A 16872-nucleotide genomic window follows, 5' to 3' on the forward strand; every position below is an offset into this window, starting at 1 on the left:
GTGGTACATGGGACATGTTGTTGGTACAGAAAGACCAACATAAAAAGACAACAGGCTCAATGTGGATGTGCTGCTTCAAAGCATGAACTTTGAAAACCTAGGGAAATAATAGTTCCGAGAGATAACACTCACACTCAAGGCATTCCTCTCTCATCAAGTTACTTTTAAAAGGGGAGACAGTGGTATTGCAACTAATGCCTATTTTGATACAATTACAATCGATTGATCGGATAAAAAAAAATAACATTCCTCATCTTCTACGATGCTCGAGTCTAACAACTTGCAAATTGATGGTTATAAAACAAAAAGTAAATGTAAGCTAATCTATACGTCAAGAGTGCAACAATGTTGTTTTGTTTTGTTTTTTTTAACTAAAATCTGGTTATGTCTTCAGTTTGAAAGCAGCTGAACGGTTTAAATAATAATAAAGAAAAAGATAAAACACAAATTAAGTGTAACAGGCTTTGCTATACTGTACCTCAAATGACTTGGACAACCGGCCATAAAGGTGCAGCAGCATCATATGAAGTATTTTGTGTTCCAACTTCTGAATGAGGTTCCAATATTGTCTCCATCAATAGGCTTTGTGAACGGGATCCAAAAGCCATGTGTTTTGTATTTTAAAGGTCGCCGTGCGATGCCCCTGAGATAACCGCACGCCACTGGTGACAGGTTGACCCCATCATCATCATCATCAAACCTTTATTTATGCTCGTTGAGGATGATGAATTACATTTTAAATAAAAAAGACTAGATCAAAAGTAGCAAAACAACAAGATGAAAAACAATGCTAAAACGGGGGAAATCACCTAAACCACAAGATTAAAAAAACGAAGATAAAAACTAAATAAACCAGCTAAAACAGTTACAGACTGATACACAGTGGTTACTGATCATGGCTTTGAGCTGTGCATTAGATTGGAATTGGAGTATTGATATTTAAAGTGCGCTGAATGACGTTCCATGAGTCCTCCAAGAACCTTAAGCACAAGCCAGTTGAGTGAGTCAGATAGGGTCCGAAATTCCAATCCAGCAATGCTGTGATGTAAGGTGGCAACTTACCAATAAGGGCTTGTAAATAAGATAAATACCAATGATTATTGCGCCTCTCTGCACGACAAGACCAACCAACCTTATCATACAGGAGACAATGGTGACATACCAGGAGTAATGACTCTGAGGGTCAGAGTGATAGACAGAGTCAAGTGGTGTATTTGATTTGATTTGAAATCTTTATTTCGAACATGTAAATGAATACAAACTAAATAAATAACTAAACAAAATCAAAACATAACTCAAACAAAATAAATAACTAAACAAAACATAACATAACTAAATGTACATGTTCAAAAAGGAGTAGGCCTCTAAAAAAGTCCAATTGGAATGTAGCCTATATACTCACAGGTAACCAGCACAGTCATGGACAACTGTGGATGAGGCTATGGTGCACTCTAGTGGCTAACAATAGCATTACACCCTACAACCTCCAGTTAATTCAATACACTGCTTTATGCATTGGCTGTTTAGTCCATTCTTCTCCATATACTACAAAGCCTATTGTGTAAGTTGATTCAGCTAGCTACTCTGGATTGAAGCAATGTAAGATACATATTATAGGCTACTGTAACTAATGCAGTGTTAGATACTTACTATAGGCTACTGTAACTAATGCAGTGTTAAGATACTTACTATAGGCTACTGTAACTAATGCAGTGTTAGATACTTACTATAGGCTACTGTAACTAAGGCAGTGTTAGATATTTACTATAGGCTACTGTAACTAAGGCAGTGTTAGATATTTACTATAGGCTACTGTAACTAAGGCAGTGTTAAGATACTTAGTATTAGATTTATTTTATTTTTTATTTTACCATTTGTTAGATAGTATATAGAGACATACACAGATATATAAAAAGAATAAACAAAAAAAACTACACTAAATGCTAGTATTGTTATCATGGAAAAATGCCATCATGATACACAGATATTGTTTACTTTGTCTTTTGTTTATTTACACATATAAAAACAAATTACATATAATACAATATAATCCACAAAGAAATATGAAGGAGAATTGCCTAAAAAAAAACCTCTAGGGGCTTGTATGTGGCATTCTCCAAAAAGCTCAATTATAGTCAGGTTATATCAATATAAAATCCCCCCGATCCCAATACCTAACTTAACTCTTTCAATGCCATGCCTGGTTTTCCGTTTTACCGCTTGAATGCCACCATCCGCGCCAATGTTAACGTTAATATCGCCTAATCTATGTTTTAAATTATGGCTATGTGTCTAATCTGCCCATCGCATTATCAAATACTATTTTCCAGTCAGTGCTGTGAAGGCAGATTCTTTTTTTATCGCGTCGTTTCCGTTTCAGAGCAGTTAGAAAAGCCCCCGTTTTGATATAAAAAACAGCTCATTCTGGAGCATTCTATGAAAATCGTCTTTTAGTGGAATATTCCACAACGTTGATATTCGTCTGCCTTTTTATGAATCGTTTTCAAATAAACGCTAGATGATCAATATTATACGTGCACGCACGCACATTACGGCCGCGCACTGATAATCGCCCTGTTGATTTCCTCTCGGACTTTTACAATGAAACCGAAAGAAGACATTTCACAAAACAGCTTATAACTTCATCAAACTTACTCCGATTATCCTACCACTGATAACACAGAGTCCTTACCTGACATCAGATGGTATCCAACTGGTATATTCCAATTCCTGATCACCATTCGAAAAAATCGATAAGTGTATGGATCCAACGCGACACAGTAGATCTCTATGATCCGCGGGGATCTGAGGCTCCAGAATGAACTGTGGTAACCCCGGCTGGATCAGTGAACTGGAAAATGTGGAGTACCGGATTTTTTTCCCCATTCATTTTCATTGAGTCCATTCCAAAATCACTTATGTCATCTGGGAGACGACAGGGGGCGCTTTTTTCCACAGTGATCGTCGGCGCCCCTCGGCTATACTCGGGTAGGCTCGGGTGATGCAATAATTTTTCAGATCGCAAAAAAAAAAAAAAAAAAAAAATCCGAGAAATCTCGTGAGTGGCTAGCAACCACCTATAAAAAAACACGAGAAATCTCGTGAGTGGCACTGAAAGAGTTAAGAAATAGAGGTTGAGAAGAATGACTGATGTACACAGCCGATTATTCTTAGAGCTTGTTTTTGCAGACGGTATATGGGCTCAAGTTTGGTCTGATGAGTACTATCCCAAACTAAACTAAGTAATTGATGGGTAAACCATAGAGTGATATAACATAGTAGCAACCTCAGTGCTCATCAAGAAGTGACGTGTTTTTCCAAGAATACTCTTGGACATTTTGTAGTTATGGCGGCTGGCCATGATATGAGGTTTCGATGATAAAGATTCATCAAGCCAGCCCTCTGTGTTAAAGTGTAACTGAATTAACACTGCTCCACGTGAACTTACCCAATAATCAACTAGGCTGCAATAAAAAAAACTTAAAACCAGATTCTCAAACATAAACATAAAGACGGACAACACGCTCATCATAGACAAGCTGGATGTAGCCAATTACTTAAACATCCCCTTAACAATTGTGTGTATTGAGCCGCTGCCGTACTGTATTGTACCCATTCTGCAATCTGTTAAATAAAGTTTTCATTCATTCATTCACTCTCACATCTCTGTTCCACCTTCCATGCGGGGGCGGGTGCATCCAGGGCAGGTAGGTATACAGTACACTACAGTGACAGGCCTGCATGTCGCTGTGATACACCTAGGAATGGTACCTAACTTGTGAGCTGATATGAACCATCTGCACCACTATTCAGGAAATATTAATTATTATCTATCGACGAATTAAATGTTTTCCAAACATGCTTCAAATTCATAAACTGTAAGCAAGACCTTCCTGTTACCTTTAATAACTTCTCCATTTTCTCATCAGACATCCTTTCAAATCCAACTAGCCGTAGGAATCATCTTCATTTACCTTTCTGTCCAACTTCTAGCCACCAATTCAACAATAAATTCAGAGGACGGGAATTCTGAGTAGCATTGAGTTTGTCTCTTCAGAAAGCAACTGAGGAACAGTCTCATGTTGTCTTTACTTTCTTCTTAATGTGTATTCTAAGCGTGTTGTGTAATTGTATCTTTGTTTTGTCTTTTCTCTTCGTCCATTTTGTTGTAATCTTTTTGTTTTTGTTTGCTCGTTTCTTTTTTCATTGCTTTTGTTTTTGTCAAATTTTCTTCTTCTTCTTGTTTGTGACGTGAGGGGAACTCTGTACAAGCCCCCTAGCCTGGACTTATTTTCCCAGTCCTAGTACTTATTTTATGTGCTTTAAAAAACAAACAAAAGGGGAACTTACTTGTGAGCTTGTTGTGGCTGAGGACCAGTTGGGTGATGTTGGACAATGTAACTGCAAGAGGGATATAATTATCATCAAGGGTGGAAGAGAAACATTCATTCTCACCCAAAAAGTCTTGTATGACTAATCGAACAGGCAATCTAACTGACAAAAGTTAATAAAATGTCTGTTTGTCCAACATTACTGTTGCATGAATGAGAAACTACAATATGACCCCTTTAATCAAAGATCAATACATGTGAATCACACTGAATTATGGTCGCGCCACTCCCCTTTTGGGGGAAAACAACTCAAATAAACAGGGATTCGATGGTGTTTGTTCGTAAACTTCAACTTTAGGACAAAACACAGACATAAATCACACCAAAGACTATCAAGGCCAAGAAATAGCCATTACCTCTTAGTTTTAAGTCACTTGGAGAGATTCAGAAGTGTAATCTTAAATGTCCAGGTAGGGAAATGAGGAACTATCCTGCAGCTGACTGGGGAAATAGGCCTGAAAATGGATCAAACGTAACTTTTTATATGGTGCGAACTGCGAACGCTCAGTGGCGGTCCGTGTTGGAAAGTTATTGCTCGACTTAACATGATGCACTAACTAAACAAATGTTTCAAACAATGTAAGCGTTCTACCAAACGTTTTATACAGGCCAAATACAAAGGCGGTCAACATGAACAGTGTCTGTGTTTTCCCCAAAAGTAGGCGTGGCCGTGAAAAAAGCCAAAGTACCCGGATGTACCAGTCTGATGTACCAGCCTGCATGTTTGTGAAAACTCGTGATGTCACAGGAATGCATATAATGTTCAATTAATTAACAGATAGGCCTACAACTAAAAAGGCCTGATCAGACAGTAGGCCTGATCAATAACAGTAGCATTTAGCATCTTCTGATTTTTTTTTACATATTACAAGAACAACAATAGTGATATAGGCTATAGTTACGATCCAACAAGCTAAATATATCATGATATGAAATGTAGGCCATATCGCCCAACACTACTTTGAAATGTAGAGGAAATGTTCACCTAAATAGGAGCTATGCTGCTGAGACACTGGAGCAGTTAGTGTGTGTGTGTGTGTGTGTGTGAGTGTGTGTGGGGGGGGGGGGGGTAGGGGGGAATGCCTGTGGTGACGTCATCATCCGTGGGCCAGACTACTAGTGACTCGTACCTCTTTGGTCCGTTATTATTATAATGTGGGACAAAGGGAATAACAAGAACGAACGGCTCCGGGCTCAAACGTTAGACGACCCAAAATAAAACTATTTACTTACACAGTGCTGGGATGTCAAGCATACTCGAGATCCCTCGGTCGCACATATCCACCTCGGGCAGGCTCTTCTCCCGACTCTCCTCCACTATCTTCTTCAAAGACTTAGACATTGTCTACAATATATATGGAATAAGACGGAATGTGGCGTTAGAAGAACATATTTTAAACAATGTCACTAATGCTTTTACACATTTGCATTGTAGCGCTGAACAGTCAAGAGAGAAGCAAGAGGAAGTTATCTTGAGAACAAAAAACAGCGTTAAAACCTTGCTTTCTGACTCCGGTGAGGTACCGACTGTATTCCGGTAACAACGACTAGACTTACCGTTTGGACTGGAATGAATAACACGGACACTTCTCGGTGTAAACAAGGCGACGCGTCTGGTTTATTTCCTCGATATTTAGCCTTCTCTCTGCACACACCCAACCGGAAGTTGATATGTGTGAGCTATAACATTCTCGGCATTCCATAAAAGGGCACTTCCTATTCCCGACTGCGTCCCAAACCAAGGGAGCTGTAGTCTGACGTCACTGGTTGTTCCACCCGTTTAGGGATTTATCATTGGGGAAATGGATTATCGGCTATTGTAACAATTCTGCCGCATGGAATATGAAAAACTTTCCACTTTTGGACAAAATGAGTTCCCTTCTATCACTAACATTATTGTTCTTTTGGTTGAAATAATTTTTGGTTGAAATAAAATTCGGCGATTTTTTTTAATGATTAATTGCGAATATTTTCATGTTGAGCTATATATTGTGGATGAATAAGCACAGAAAGGTACACCATGCAAATGTTAATGCTTTATTTGTTTTAAACGAGACGAATTAGAAATGGGCAATGGGGAAATACATTGGGTTGGACAGAGGGTGGATTGGAACACTCTACACCTCCCACTACACTAACCACTAACCACTACACCTCCCTAATCCAGTCATGCCCCGTTATTCGAGAAAGGTGAAAGTTATGCCGTTTTAGGCCTATCCATCGGAATTCTATTAATATGTTTCATCTTCACTTCATACATTCTTAATCTTCATGTTTACTCTCATTCTGTGAAAAAAACAAGACTGCACTCGGATTCTACTTATTTATGTATTTATTTTATAACAGCAAAACAGCTGTCTCATTAAAGTCGGGGTAAAGTGAAAATAAATATGTGTTCTGAGTTCACATTCAGAAAAATTATTAACCACCCAGCCAAATTTGAATGATTAAAAACGTTAATAATTATTATAAAACCCAACTAAAAACAGCTCTGGCTGATGGCTGCTCAGATCATGTCTCAGGGTTGTGGGGCACGTTTGATTGACAGCTCCCTATCAGCTCAAATGTCTTTTATTTTTCAAATGGACCCTACTTGGTTATAAAGCTTGACTAATTAGCAAACTAGGTTAGATCACCCAAATATGTTTTTATTTAACGAGTGAGACTACATTACCTCCTAATTCTACAGCTTGTAGAACGAGTCTGCATAACAGTCTGCATACATTATATAGATAGAGTGAAAGAGAAAGATACGTTACACATTGTATTTGTGATGGATTTAAATAGGTACTGCAATTATGTCTTTATTGGCATTAATTGCATAAACCTTAATCGAATGAGGAGGTAGAGGGACCTCGGTGGACAGTAGGTTAGGAGGTATCATTTATTATTTTTTTATTATCTTTTTCCCCCCTCCTTTTTTTCCGATTTTTCTCCCATCCCACTGTTAGTCGTTATGCCAATTCCCAACCCCCTTCCTGGTTGTGGCGCACTCCCCCCTACTGTTGGTCCGGGAGGCCGGAGACTGTCACATGCTTTCCTCCGACACATGTGCAGCCAGCCGGCAGCCAGCCTGGCAGCGCAGATTCTCACCGGGAGAGTGTAACGTGTGGAAGGTCACACTACCTCCCTCCAGATCCTACCCTCGCTGTGCAGGCGCCCGACCAAACTGTAGGGGTCGCTGTCCACAACGCCCAGGACCCACCCATCAGCTTTCCCACCCCTAACACTGCCAATTATGTTAGTATGAACGACCAGCCCAGCTGATAGCAACGCCGAGAGCTGGATTCGAACCCAGCGTCTCCAGCGTTGATGGTGAGCGCCTTGCCCACTACACCACCTAGCCGCCCCGAGGTATCATTTCTTAAGTGTCAACCTCAGCATGCACCTTCACTCCATTTAGACATCTGATTAATAAACACTATTCTCGCAGTCATTTGAATTCTACCAGGTTTATTTAGTTATCCATTCCTTACTCATGCTTCTACTCTGTCTGACTCTCCTTCTCTCTCTCTCTCTCTCTCTCTCTCTCTCTCTCTCTCTCTCTCTCTCTCTCTCTCTCTCTCTCTCTGCATATTTTAAGGGGGCTATTCAAATATCTACCCATGACAAATCAACTAAATATCACTTGAAATTCTATGTCAATTGTCTCCTATTTATTTGATTAAACTCATATTAGTTAATTCAACAAAAAAATACCAATGCTAAATGTTGACTTGAAAATAGTAATTGAGACAATTAGGATTTAAGTTGGCACAACATTTTTATTTCTTTTTGTTTTTTTATATAGTGCACTAAGAATTGCCTTTATTAAAGGTGCAATATGTAGTTTTGGGGGATACGTTTTCAAGTCAGAGTTGTGGGGGAAAATTATATGGAAAAAATGCTATGAAAGAAGCATCTGCTATAGGCTTCTGTTTGATTTACAGAGCTTTATCGTAGAAAGATGATTTATGGCCAAATAAAGATAGACTCTAATTCAAAGAATGACATTGTAGTACCAGGCTCTACAAAAATGAACAATTATTTCTCAAAACGACATAGTGCACCTTTAACCGGACACCTACAGACAGGGCCGCCTCAGGGGGTGTGCGAGCAGTGCGGTCGCACAGGGCCTCGCGGGAAGGGGGGCCTCGCAAAAAAAAAAAAAAAAATTATTAATTTCTTTTATTATTTTTTTTTATTTTTTTTTTATTTTTTTGCGAGGCCCCCCTTCCCGCGAGGCCCTTTTTCATCACAGACCTAAAATCTAGTTTTGCTTATATGCTTATATATTTCACATTAGACACGTTTGTAGAATGTGTCTGACTTCCTGCCTCTGCGGCTCTGCAGACTGCAGTTTTCCGGTTTCTGCGGATTTGCTGCTCTACAGATTTTAGGATAGTGTTTCCGGCCCGTCCGCCGACCGCCGTAATACCAAATAGAAGAAGAAGACACACGAGGTAGATAATTCAGCGCTATTCAGAGGAGCGAGGCGAGTGGATGTCTTTTCAAAAGAAGGAGAAGAGAACTTGTGAGCAGATAAATCTGTTAGGCAGCAATACGCCGAAAGGTGTCCAGTCTGCCGGAAAGTACTCGAAGAAGAAGAAGAAGAAATTACACCGTGGGCCAAGAAAGTCTCCTTCCAACTTTACCATTGGCGCCGCGTTGATAGTTCAAGTTCAAGTTCTTTAATAGTTGTCATACAGAAGTACAGAATACTTTCATACAAAATGCTTCTTACTGTTACGCTCCAGAGACTGTGCTAGACAAGATAGTATCAAATAACATAATAACATAATATAGCATGAATTTAGAAGAAGAAAATGAGGTCACAGTGTTCGGTATAGACATATGTACAATGTTCTGAGTTACCATATAATATACAATACACAATACTATGCAGTGTACTAATGTACAGTACTATCTAGTGCAAAGCAGAAATGGGATGAGGTACAATTTTAGGTACAATTTACAGTAAGGTGTACGAGTTGTAGTGCAATCCTTCATCCATAAATATAAAGTGTGGGGAGTGGGTGCTACAGTGTGTTTGTTTAAAGTGGGTGTGTGCTATAAAGTGTGTGGAGTGGGTGCTACAGTGTGTTTGTTTAAAGTGAGTGTGTGCGTGTGGATGTGTGTGCTATGTGCGTTTGGTGGTTGTTGTTGTGTAGTGTTCATTCATTGTTCGTTTAGCAGCCTGATGGCCTGGGGATAGAAGCTACTTCTGAGTCTTTCTGTGCTCGCCTTGAGACTCCTGTATCGCTGCGTTATGGTGAGTCAACCTATGATTATATTCCCGCCGTGGACCTGACCTATCTCTCTTTCTCTCTCTCTGGAGCCAAACTGGTCGACTAGCTAATATAGTACTACTAGTAGCTAACGGTGTGTGCCTGGTGAGAGCACCTGGCTGTATGTAGCCGCATAGCTTGCAGAACGCAGAAACAAGCTATGCGGCTACATACAGCCAGGTGCCTGATTGAGCTAACTGTTAGCCAGTTAGCTGTTTAGCGTCAGCTGTTTCGTCAACGTGGAGACCTGTGTTGCGGCCTTTCGCCCTGCGTTCCTCGTGCAGGTAAGATGTCATGACATTACCCCACTCTTCCTTCCTTCCCCTCCCGAATGTTTTGTTAATAACGATGTTTTTTTCCAGGCAAAACATATGCTACTTCACAACATTTGGAGATACGACATGTGCTGTGTGTGAATGGTCGTTTGTGTAGCTTGGGTAGCGTTGGGCCGTTGGCCAAAGCTGTGTGTGGCCTGGTGTCACAGTACCTGGCTAGCCTATTTAGCTGATGTTGGCCATTGGCTCCTTGCTGCTTTGGTTTCTCTGGTATAGACCCTCTTCTTGTTGGATTTAAGTGTTGATCTTTGTCTTTTTGGATCTCTCATACATGCTCTAGTCTCTCTCTAACACACACACACATGACAAACACACATGTTCTCTCTCTCTCTTTCTCTCTTTCTAACACACACAGTCTGCCTATGGCGGCCTTTCTCGATGGCTAGGCTGTGCTCAAGGATCTTCAGTCACAGTGCTCAGGTATTCTGCCACTGTGTACTCTCTGTTTAGGGCCAAATAGCATTTCAATTTCTTTCCAATGTGTCTCTCTCTCTCTCTCTCTGTACACTGTATATTGACTGTACAGTAAATGACCAAGTAAGGCTTTGTCAATATTCCAATGTACAGTGTAAAATGTGTGTGTGTCCCCTTCCCAACCCCCCCCCCCCCCCCCCCCACCTCCAATGTACAGCCCTCACCCAACCCACCCAACCAACCCCACCCCACCCAACCAACCTCCTCCAATGTACAGTTTCTATGCCAAATGTATATACACTCCTTTTCTGGACACTTTTGTATCACAAACAGTACTGTATTTGCAAATCTGATATGTCATAAATGTATAGATGTAGCAGTACTGTCTATCTGTATGTCATGTATGTCATATATGTTATGATGAATTGAAAATGGGGGACCCTGATGTAAACAAGACGAAAGTCTTTCTCTGGTCTGCATCTCCTTAACAATTGTATGTATTGAGCTGTACTGTACTGTACCCATTCTGCAATCTGTTAATAAACTTTTCAATCAATCAATCAGACTGTAGAACGGGAGCTCTCTCTCGCTCTCTCTTTGCTATATGTTGACTGTATCATGCCCCGCCTCGGGCAGCGCTATTATTTAAGAATATGTTGACTGTATAAAAAAAAAAATATATATATATATATATATATATTTTTTCTTTATTTTTTTTTAACCTTTTGGGGGGGGGGGGGGGGGGGTCGCGTTAAATCTCGCACAGGGCCTCGCATTTCTCCCAGGCGGCCCTGCCTACAGATGCAGTGAAGTAGAGTGTGGCCCTTTCTGCCATGGGGCAGGCAGCAGCCAGATTGGTCACCGGGTTTCACGCACAATAACAAGGCTCAACCAGGGGTTGAATGAGCACGCTGGGGTTGAGGCCTTGAGGAAAGATATAGCTTCTCTGATGTCTGTCCCTCCCTCTCTGTAGCAAGTACGAAGATGGCTTGACTTGAGCATATAGGCCTACTGTCCTCTGAGGTTTTACATCAAGCCTCTATGCCCTTCTGCGGGACAACTCTTTTATAAAAAATTTCATAATCTCTTTTTATTAGTATCAACGAATTACAAAAAGTTGCAGCATGAGGATAAACATTATAAAATGTGCTCACAGTCTACAGCAAGTTGTCCATGGTTGAACTATTCCCATTTCTCCCCCCCCCCCCCCTTTGCTATCCCTTATAAAGTTAACGATAGGTTATGAATATAACCGTAGTTCTATGAGTACTAGTGACGCTCAGCGTCATTCTGCACATATCTCACTTCGTGCATATGCACTGAATAAAAACTCACAATGTACCTTTACATACCAACATTCGTCTGGCCACACCCCTATCCGCTACCTTCATAAGCAGGTGTGTGGCCCCACACTCGCCTCCTTCCCAATCTTTCACCACAAGGCAAGATCAAAGGCCGCAGTGGCGTCTAGACGCTGAGCGTCACTAGTACTCATAGAACTACGGTTATATTCATAACCTATCGTTTTATATTGTACTAGCTTCCGCTCAGCGTCATTCTGCACAACGGGAGCTGAGCGGGAGCTTGAAGCTCGACAAATGTACCCCACTGAGGCCCCCCACAACCATCAGAACCGGGGAGGACCGAGCCCCCCGACCCTCCCTAATGGAGGATACCCTCCCTATTGGAGGACGGGAGGGAGACGGATCCGACCGTGCGAAGAGGAACTTGAGCAACTCAACTCACAGGGTGAGCAGACCGTGGCTTGACCCCACGACTACGCACACGCACAACCCGCATGCCACCAGGGAACGAACGGAAGGAACAAACCTCGTTACCGCCCCCAAAATCACGGGGTCAAGAGCAAACTCAACCCTGTGGCAAGGCCGTAGTAGCGGAGCGCGAAGGAAGACCCAGACCCACTGAAGGGACTGGATCCCCCGGAAAAAGGGGGCCCGGAGAGGTCAACGACGCCACAGCATCAAGACCTCACCAGGCGGTCACTAGTGACACCGCCCCCCACATCGCCAGCGTATTCGGACAGGGCCCATCCAAGAGCGGGCCCTTCCCCCCACTAGCACGCCGCCTGGCACACTGACCCTGGCATACTCAGGCAGTCAGCATGGCTGTAACTTGAAGCACTCAAGAGTCTACACTACAGCGGAAGCAGGCAGCGCACCGGGGAGACGACCTCCAGAAGAGGTCGATCCCTCAATCCAGGCAGCAGGCACTTGACCCGAGCCTGGAGCACTGCGGACGAGACAGGCGCCAAAGGGGTCAACTGAAAACAGCACCCCGGCGGAAGGGGCGTATGCTGGCATTGTTGCGCACCATGACAAAGCCTTCACCAAAAAAACCCGACTCTCCAGAGGGGCAGAGGCAGAGAAGGCTGACACGATTGGCAGACGTCATGAACGTGCAGGGGCACACTCAACCGGGTAACCCGGGAGTTGACTCCGCTCCAACACACCAGGGAATCAACCACCCTCTTGGTACCATATGCGGTGGTTGTTCCTATAACCCCTCAAGAAAAAACTCCAAAACACACCTGCGGGTATACACTGGCTATACCGCAATACAAGTGTTTCAGTTTTCAAAAAGGGGTTATCCCAGGCCCTGAAAAAAGCACAAGTCCCTCAGGGTACCAGAACAGAAGATCTGCGTCCCCGGCTGACAACGGGTTAACTGACCTGGACCAGCGTGACCAGAACCAGTCCCGTGCCCTAATCACGCCGACATCCCCACTCCAAGAGAGGGGGTAGGTACGCGTGTCGATCTAAAACATTAAAGAGGGCCCCACCCAGACGGTCCCATTCGTACCGCGCTCAGTGGCCCACCCCAAGGGCGTGAGACCCCTCTACCTATGTTTTGATCTATTCCGTTAACATCCCCCAGATATGAACGAGAATTCGTCGAGACCTAGTAACAGGCGCTCGGAAGAGAAAACCTCCATCCCAGTTGCCCTATAAAAACGCTGTTTTAATAACGAGCAACCAAGGCGTACCAGCCTCATGCGTGATTCTTATCAGAAACACCCCGAGCCAGCACTATGTACGCGTCGAGACCCAAACGCATCAATGGATAGTCCAACAAGACACCAGACATTGTTCCTCCAAGTCGCCTCGGAGAACGACAAGGAGCCGTCGTGCTTCATGTTCTTTCCTCTTTTTTATAAAAAAAAAAGAGAAAAACACAGACTGACATGAATCCCACGTGACGCGGCTGAGTTTTTTTTTTTTTTTTTTCTTTTTTTTACATCCCGCGTGAGCCATGAATTGAAAAGTCACGGTAACATTGAGCCATGTGACCAACAGACTCAAGTTACACATATATCGAGTATAGCAGAACACCAAGTTTCTACGCTCTGCCCCGACAACTTGACAATAACAGAACCACACATGGGTCTGAAAAAACTCACGGAAGCCGTCGTCCAATAGAAACGTGCCCAGTGAGCGGACATGTCTCCACCGGGGCGTCAAACAAGAACCCATCTGCCTCTACCATGTAGTCCTCAGTTTCCATCGGCCACGGAGAAGCAGACGCATCCTCATCCAGCTCCAGCAACTCCCCAAAACCAGGCCGTTCGCGTATACAAGCCACCATCTTACGACGGGAGCGAGCAGACGCAAAAAGCTTGCGTATCAAATCCTCCGCCACCAGAGAGTGTGGCCAGACGAATGTTGGTATGTAAAGGTACATTGTGAGTTTTTATTCAGTGCATATGCACGAAGTGAGATATGTGCAGAATGACGCTGAGCGGAAGCTAGTACAATATAGAACGTGTTTAGTTTGTTTAAAGTAAAGCATACACCCACCCGCCCCGACAAGAAACAATAATAATAACGAGTGTATACACATACATATACACATGCATACACACATGCAAAAAAAGAAAATTATATAAAAGATTAATCATAATGATAATAATTTTTTTTTAAATTAAATATATATAATATAAGTACTCTCTATTCTGATAGTATGTTTTCCAGATAATTATAACATTTAAAATAGAAAGTAAAATGAACACCCTCAGCGGTAGTAAAACCGCAGGACAACTCTGAGGAGCTGCACAGTAGAGGGGGTTAGAGGAGCATCAGCAGGAGGAAGGATCTCTACTGGCTTTGGACCGAGTGGCAGTGGGACCTCTGTCTGTGCAGTAGCAGGAGAAGAGGAAGAGCTGTCGACAGCTCTGGTTCCGGACAACTTCTGTCTCCAGTCTCCGCTCCTTCGGTCACCGCATTAGGTCTTTGCACAGGCCCACGTGTAGCGCAGCCTCTCTTCAAGGACGTGGCTGTTGAAGTGTTGGGAGTTGTTTTCTGCCTTCAAGGCATCCGTCTTTACCTTGTATTTTATTTATTTTTTATCACACGGACACTCATTGTTGGTCCAAATCATCCTAAATATTTTCTCTGCAGCCTTTTCATTACCCCCATTTCCCAGTAACATTTTCACTTGAGTCATTGAATTCTACAGTGAAATTGGACAGGACATTGGAAAGATCACTGACATTGGATTTATATGTAGTGATGGAACAAGGGTGGTTCATAGTCTTTGAAACCTCAGGGACTGGACTTGAATGCAATCCTTAAAGCAGCAGTAGGCAATTTATGAGAAATTAGCAAGAGTGAGTTTACCTGCCTGGCAGAAATAGAGCAAACTCTGCATCGCTGTTCAAGCCCATGCATGCGCAACACAGGTTTTGCACAGACTCCCAGAGGCACCAGCAACTGTAGGCTGAATTAAAAATGTATAAATAATAATAATAATAATAATAATAATAATAATAATAATAATAATAATAATAATAATAATAATAATAATAATAATAATAATAATAATAATAATAATAATAATAATAATAATAATAATATATAATTATCCGGTTTATAATATTTCCCAGCCTCTAATCGTCAGGTGGTTTTGCCATGTGACCCGGAGAACACCCCTTGGCAGGCGAAAAACATCAGATTGGTTATTGATGCAGGGAGCTGTTGCTTTTAGCCAATCAGATGTCTTTGGCCCACAATGTGCAAAACCACTTGCCGATGGTGGTTGGGAAATATTTTTAATAATTGTCTTTGGAGCATTCAGCTTAAAGCTGCTGGTAATTTCTTGCTCTTGCTAATTTCTCATAAATTGCCTACTGCAGGTTTAAGTGAACCACAAATCTTGTACTGTGCTCGAGTATTTTGACGTGGAGTCCCATCAAGATGGATTGAGGGCACCCGGTCTCAGCTTTGTTGGCAAAACAGGAATTACGTTTTTTTTAAGCACGCCAAATTGCCATTGGTCAATGTGTTTATTTTATTTAGCCATGTGTGACAGGTGTCATCCATGCTAGCAAGCCCTATAGCTTCCTCTCTAGTCTTCTGTCCACTCTTGTACCACGAGTTCTGCACTTGCAAGCATGAAAGTCAACAATCGACCCATTTATAGCCAAATCAAAAGTGTGCTCTTTGATCAAAGGGCACTTTTCTAAACGTGCAGAGAGCGCTGCACACGAAACCAGGTAGTCTTTTTATTATTTTACGTTTCAGAACAGGGAGTGTAACATATATCCAGCCGTGGCATGGCAGGTACACACACACTAACAGATGGTGTCTTCAATGCAAAGCCTTTTCATTCTCTCTCTCTCTGTACACACATGCATGAATATCCGTGAATGCACACAAACTAATCAACTGTGCATCCATCCTCTCTCTCTCTCTCTCTCACTCTCTCTCTTCTCATCTCTCTCTCTCTCTCAAGCTATCTATCTCTAAGATCTCTTCTTCCTCTCTCACTCATCTCTATCTCATCTCATCATCTCAATCACACAGCCACATACACACTGTCAACCTACCTTCCGTGGGCAACACATTCTCTGGCTCCCTAATGCAGCACCTGGTGTTGGAATGCAACCCTCTCCTCCTGCCAGTCTTACTAAAGTCTTCCTCTCCTTCCTCCCCCAGCGCTAGACATTCAGGCGTGGAGAGGGAGAGAGAGGGAGAGAAGGTACGCTTACAGAAGGGCCTCCCTCCCTGTGAACAACTCCCTCTGGCCTGACAAAGCGGGGCTGGGTCTGACAACAACAGGTCTACAATGACTGTCTGGCTCGTGTGTCTCTCTCTCTCTCTCCTTCTCTCTCCGTCTCTCTCTATCTCCCTCTATCCTTTTAACCCCACCCCTTTCTCAGTATACCACCCAACACCAACAAGCAAGTGTACACACACACACACACACACACACACACACACACACACACACACACACACACACACACACACACACACACACACACACACACACACACACACACACACACACACACACACACACACACACACACACACACACACACACACACACACACACACACACACACACACACACACATATTCTTGTATTATTTACTATACTTGTGAGCACCTTGTAGCACCAAATGTCATCCCGTCTTAAACATAAACCTGACCCTCAAATGTATTT

The 16872-nt window shown here is 42.5% G+C and overlaps 1 protein-coding gene across 2 annotated transcripts in view; it reads right to left on the minus strand.

The window, feature by feature from the left end:
- Positions 1-16419, minus strand: part of rsu1 (Ras suppressor protein 1) — a 98119-nt gene extending 81700 nt beyond the window's left edge. Inside the window, exons 1-3 of one of the 2 annotated variants that reach the window (XM_084326605.1) lie at positions 16250-16419; positions 5625-5736; positions 4351-4401 (exon numbers count right to left, since the gene is read on the minus strand). In XM_084326605.1, the coding sequence (XP_084182731.1) occupies positions 4351-4401; positions 5625-5736; positions 16250-16267 (181 nt within the window). In that variant the 5' untranslated portion in view covers positions 16268-16419. Of the gene's footprint in view, positions 1-4350; positions 4402-5624; positions 5737-5948; positions 6070-16249 lie in introns of those variants that run through there. The other variant, XM_084326606.1, reaches the window with a different exon arrangement.
- Positions 16420-16872: the final 453 nt, after the last annotated feature.

This window comes from Notolepis coatsorum (assembly GCF_963971535.1).
Source record: "Notolepis coatsorum genome assembly, chromosome: 12".
Classification (NCBI taxonomy): Eukaryota; Metazoa; Chordata; class Actinopteri; order Aulopiformes; family Paralepididae; genus Notolepis; species Notolepis coatsorum.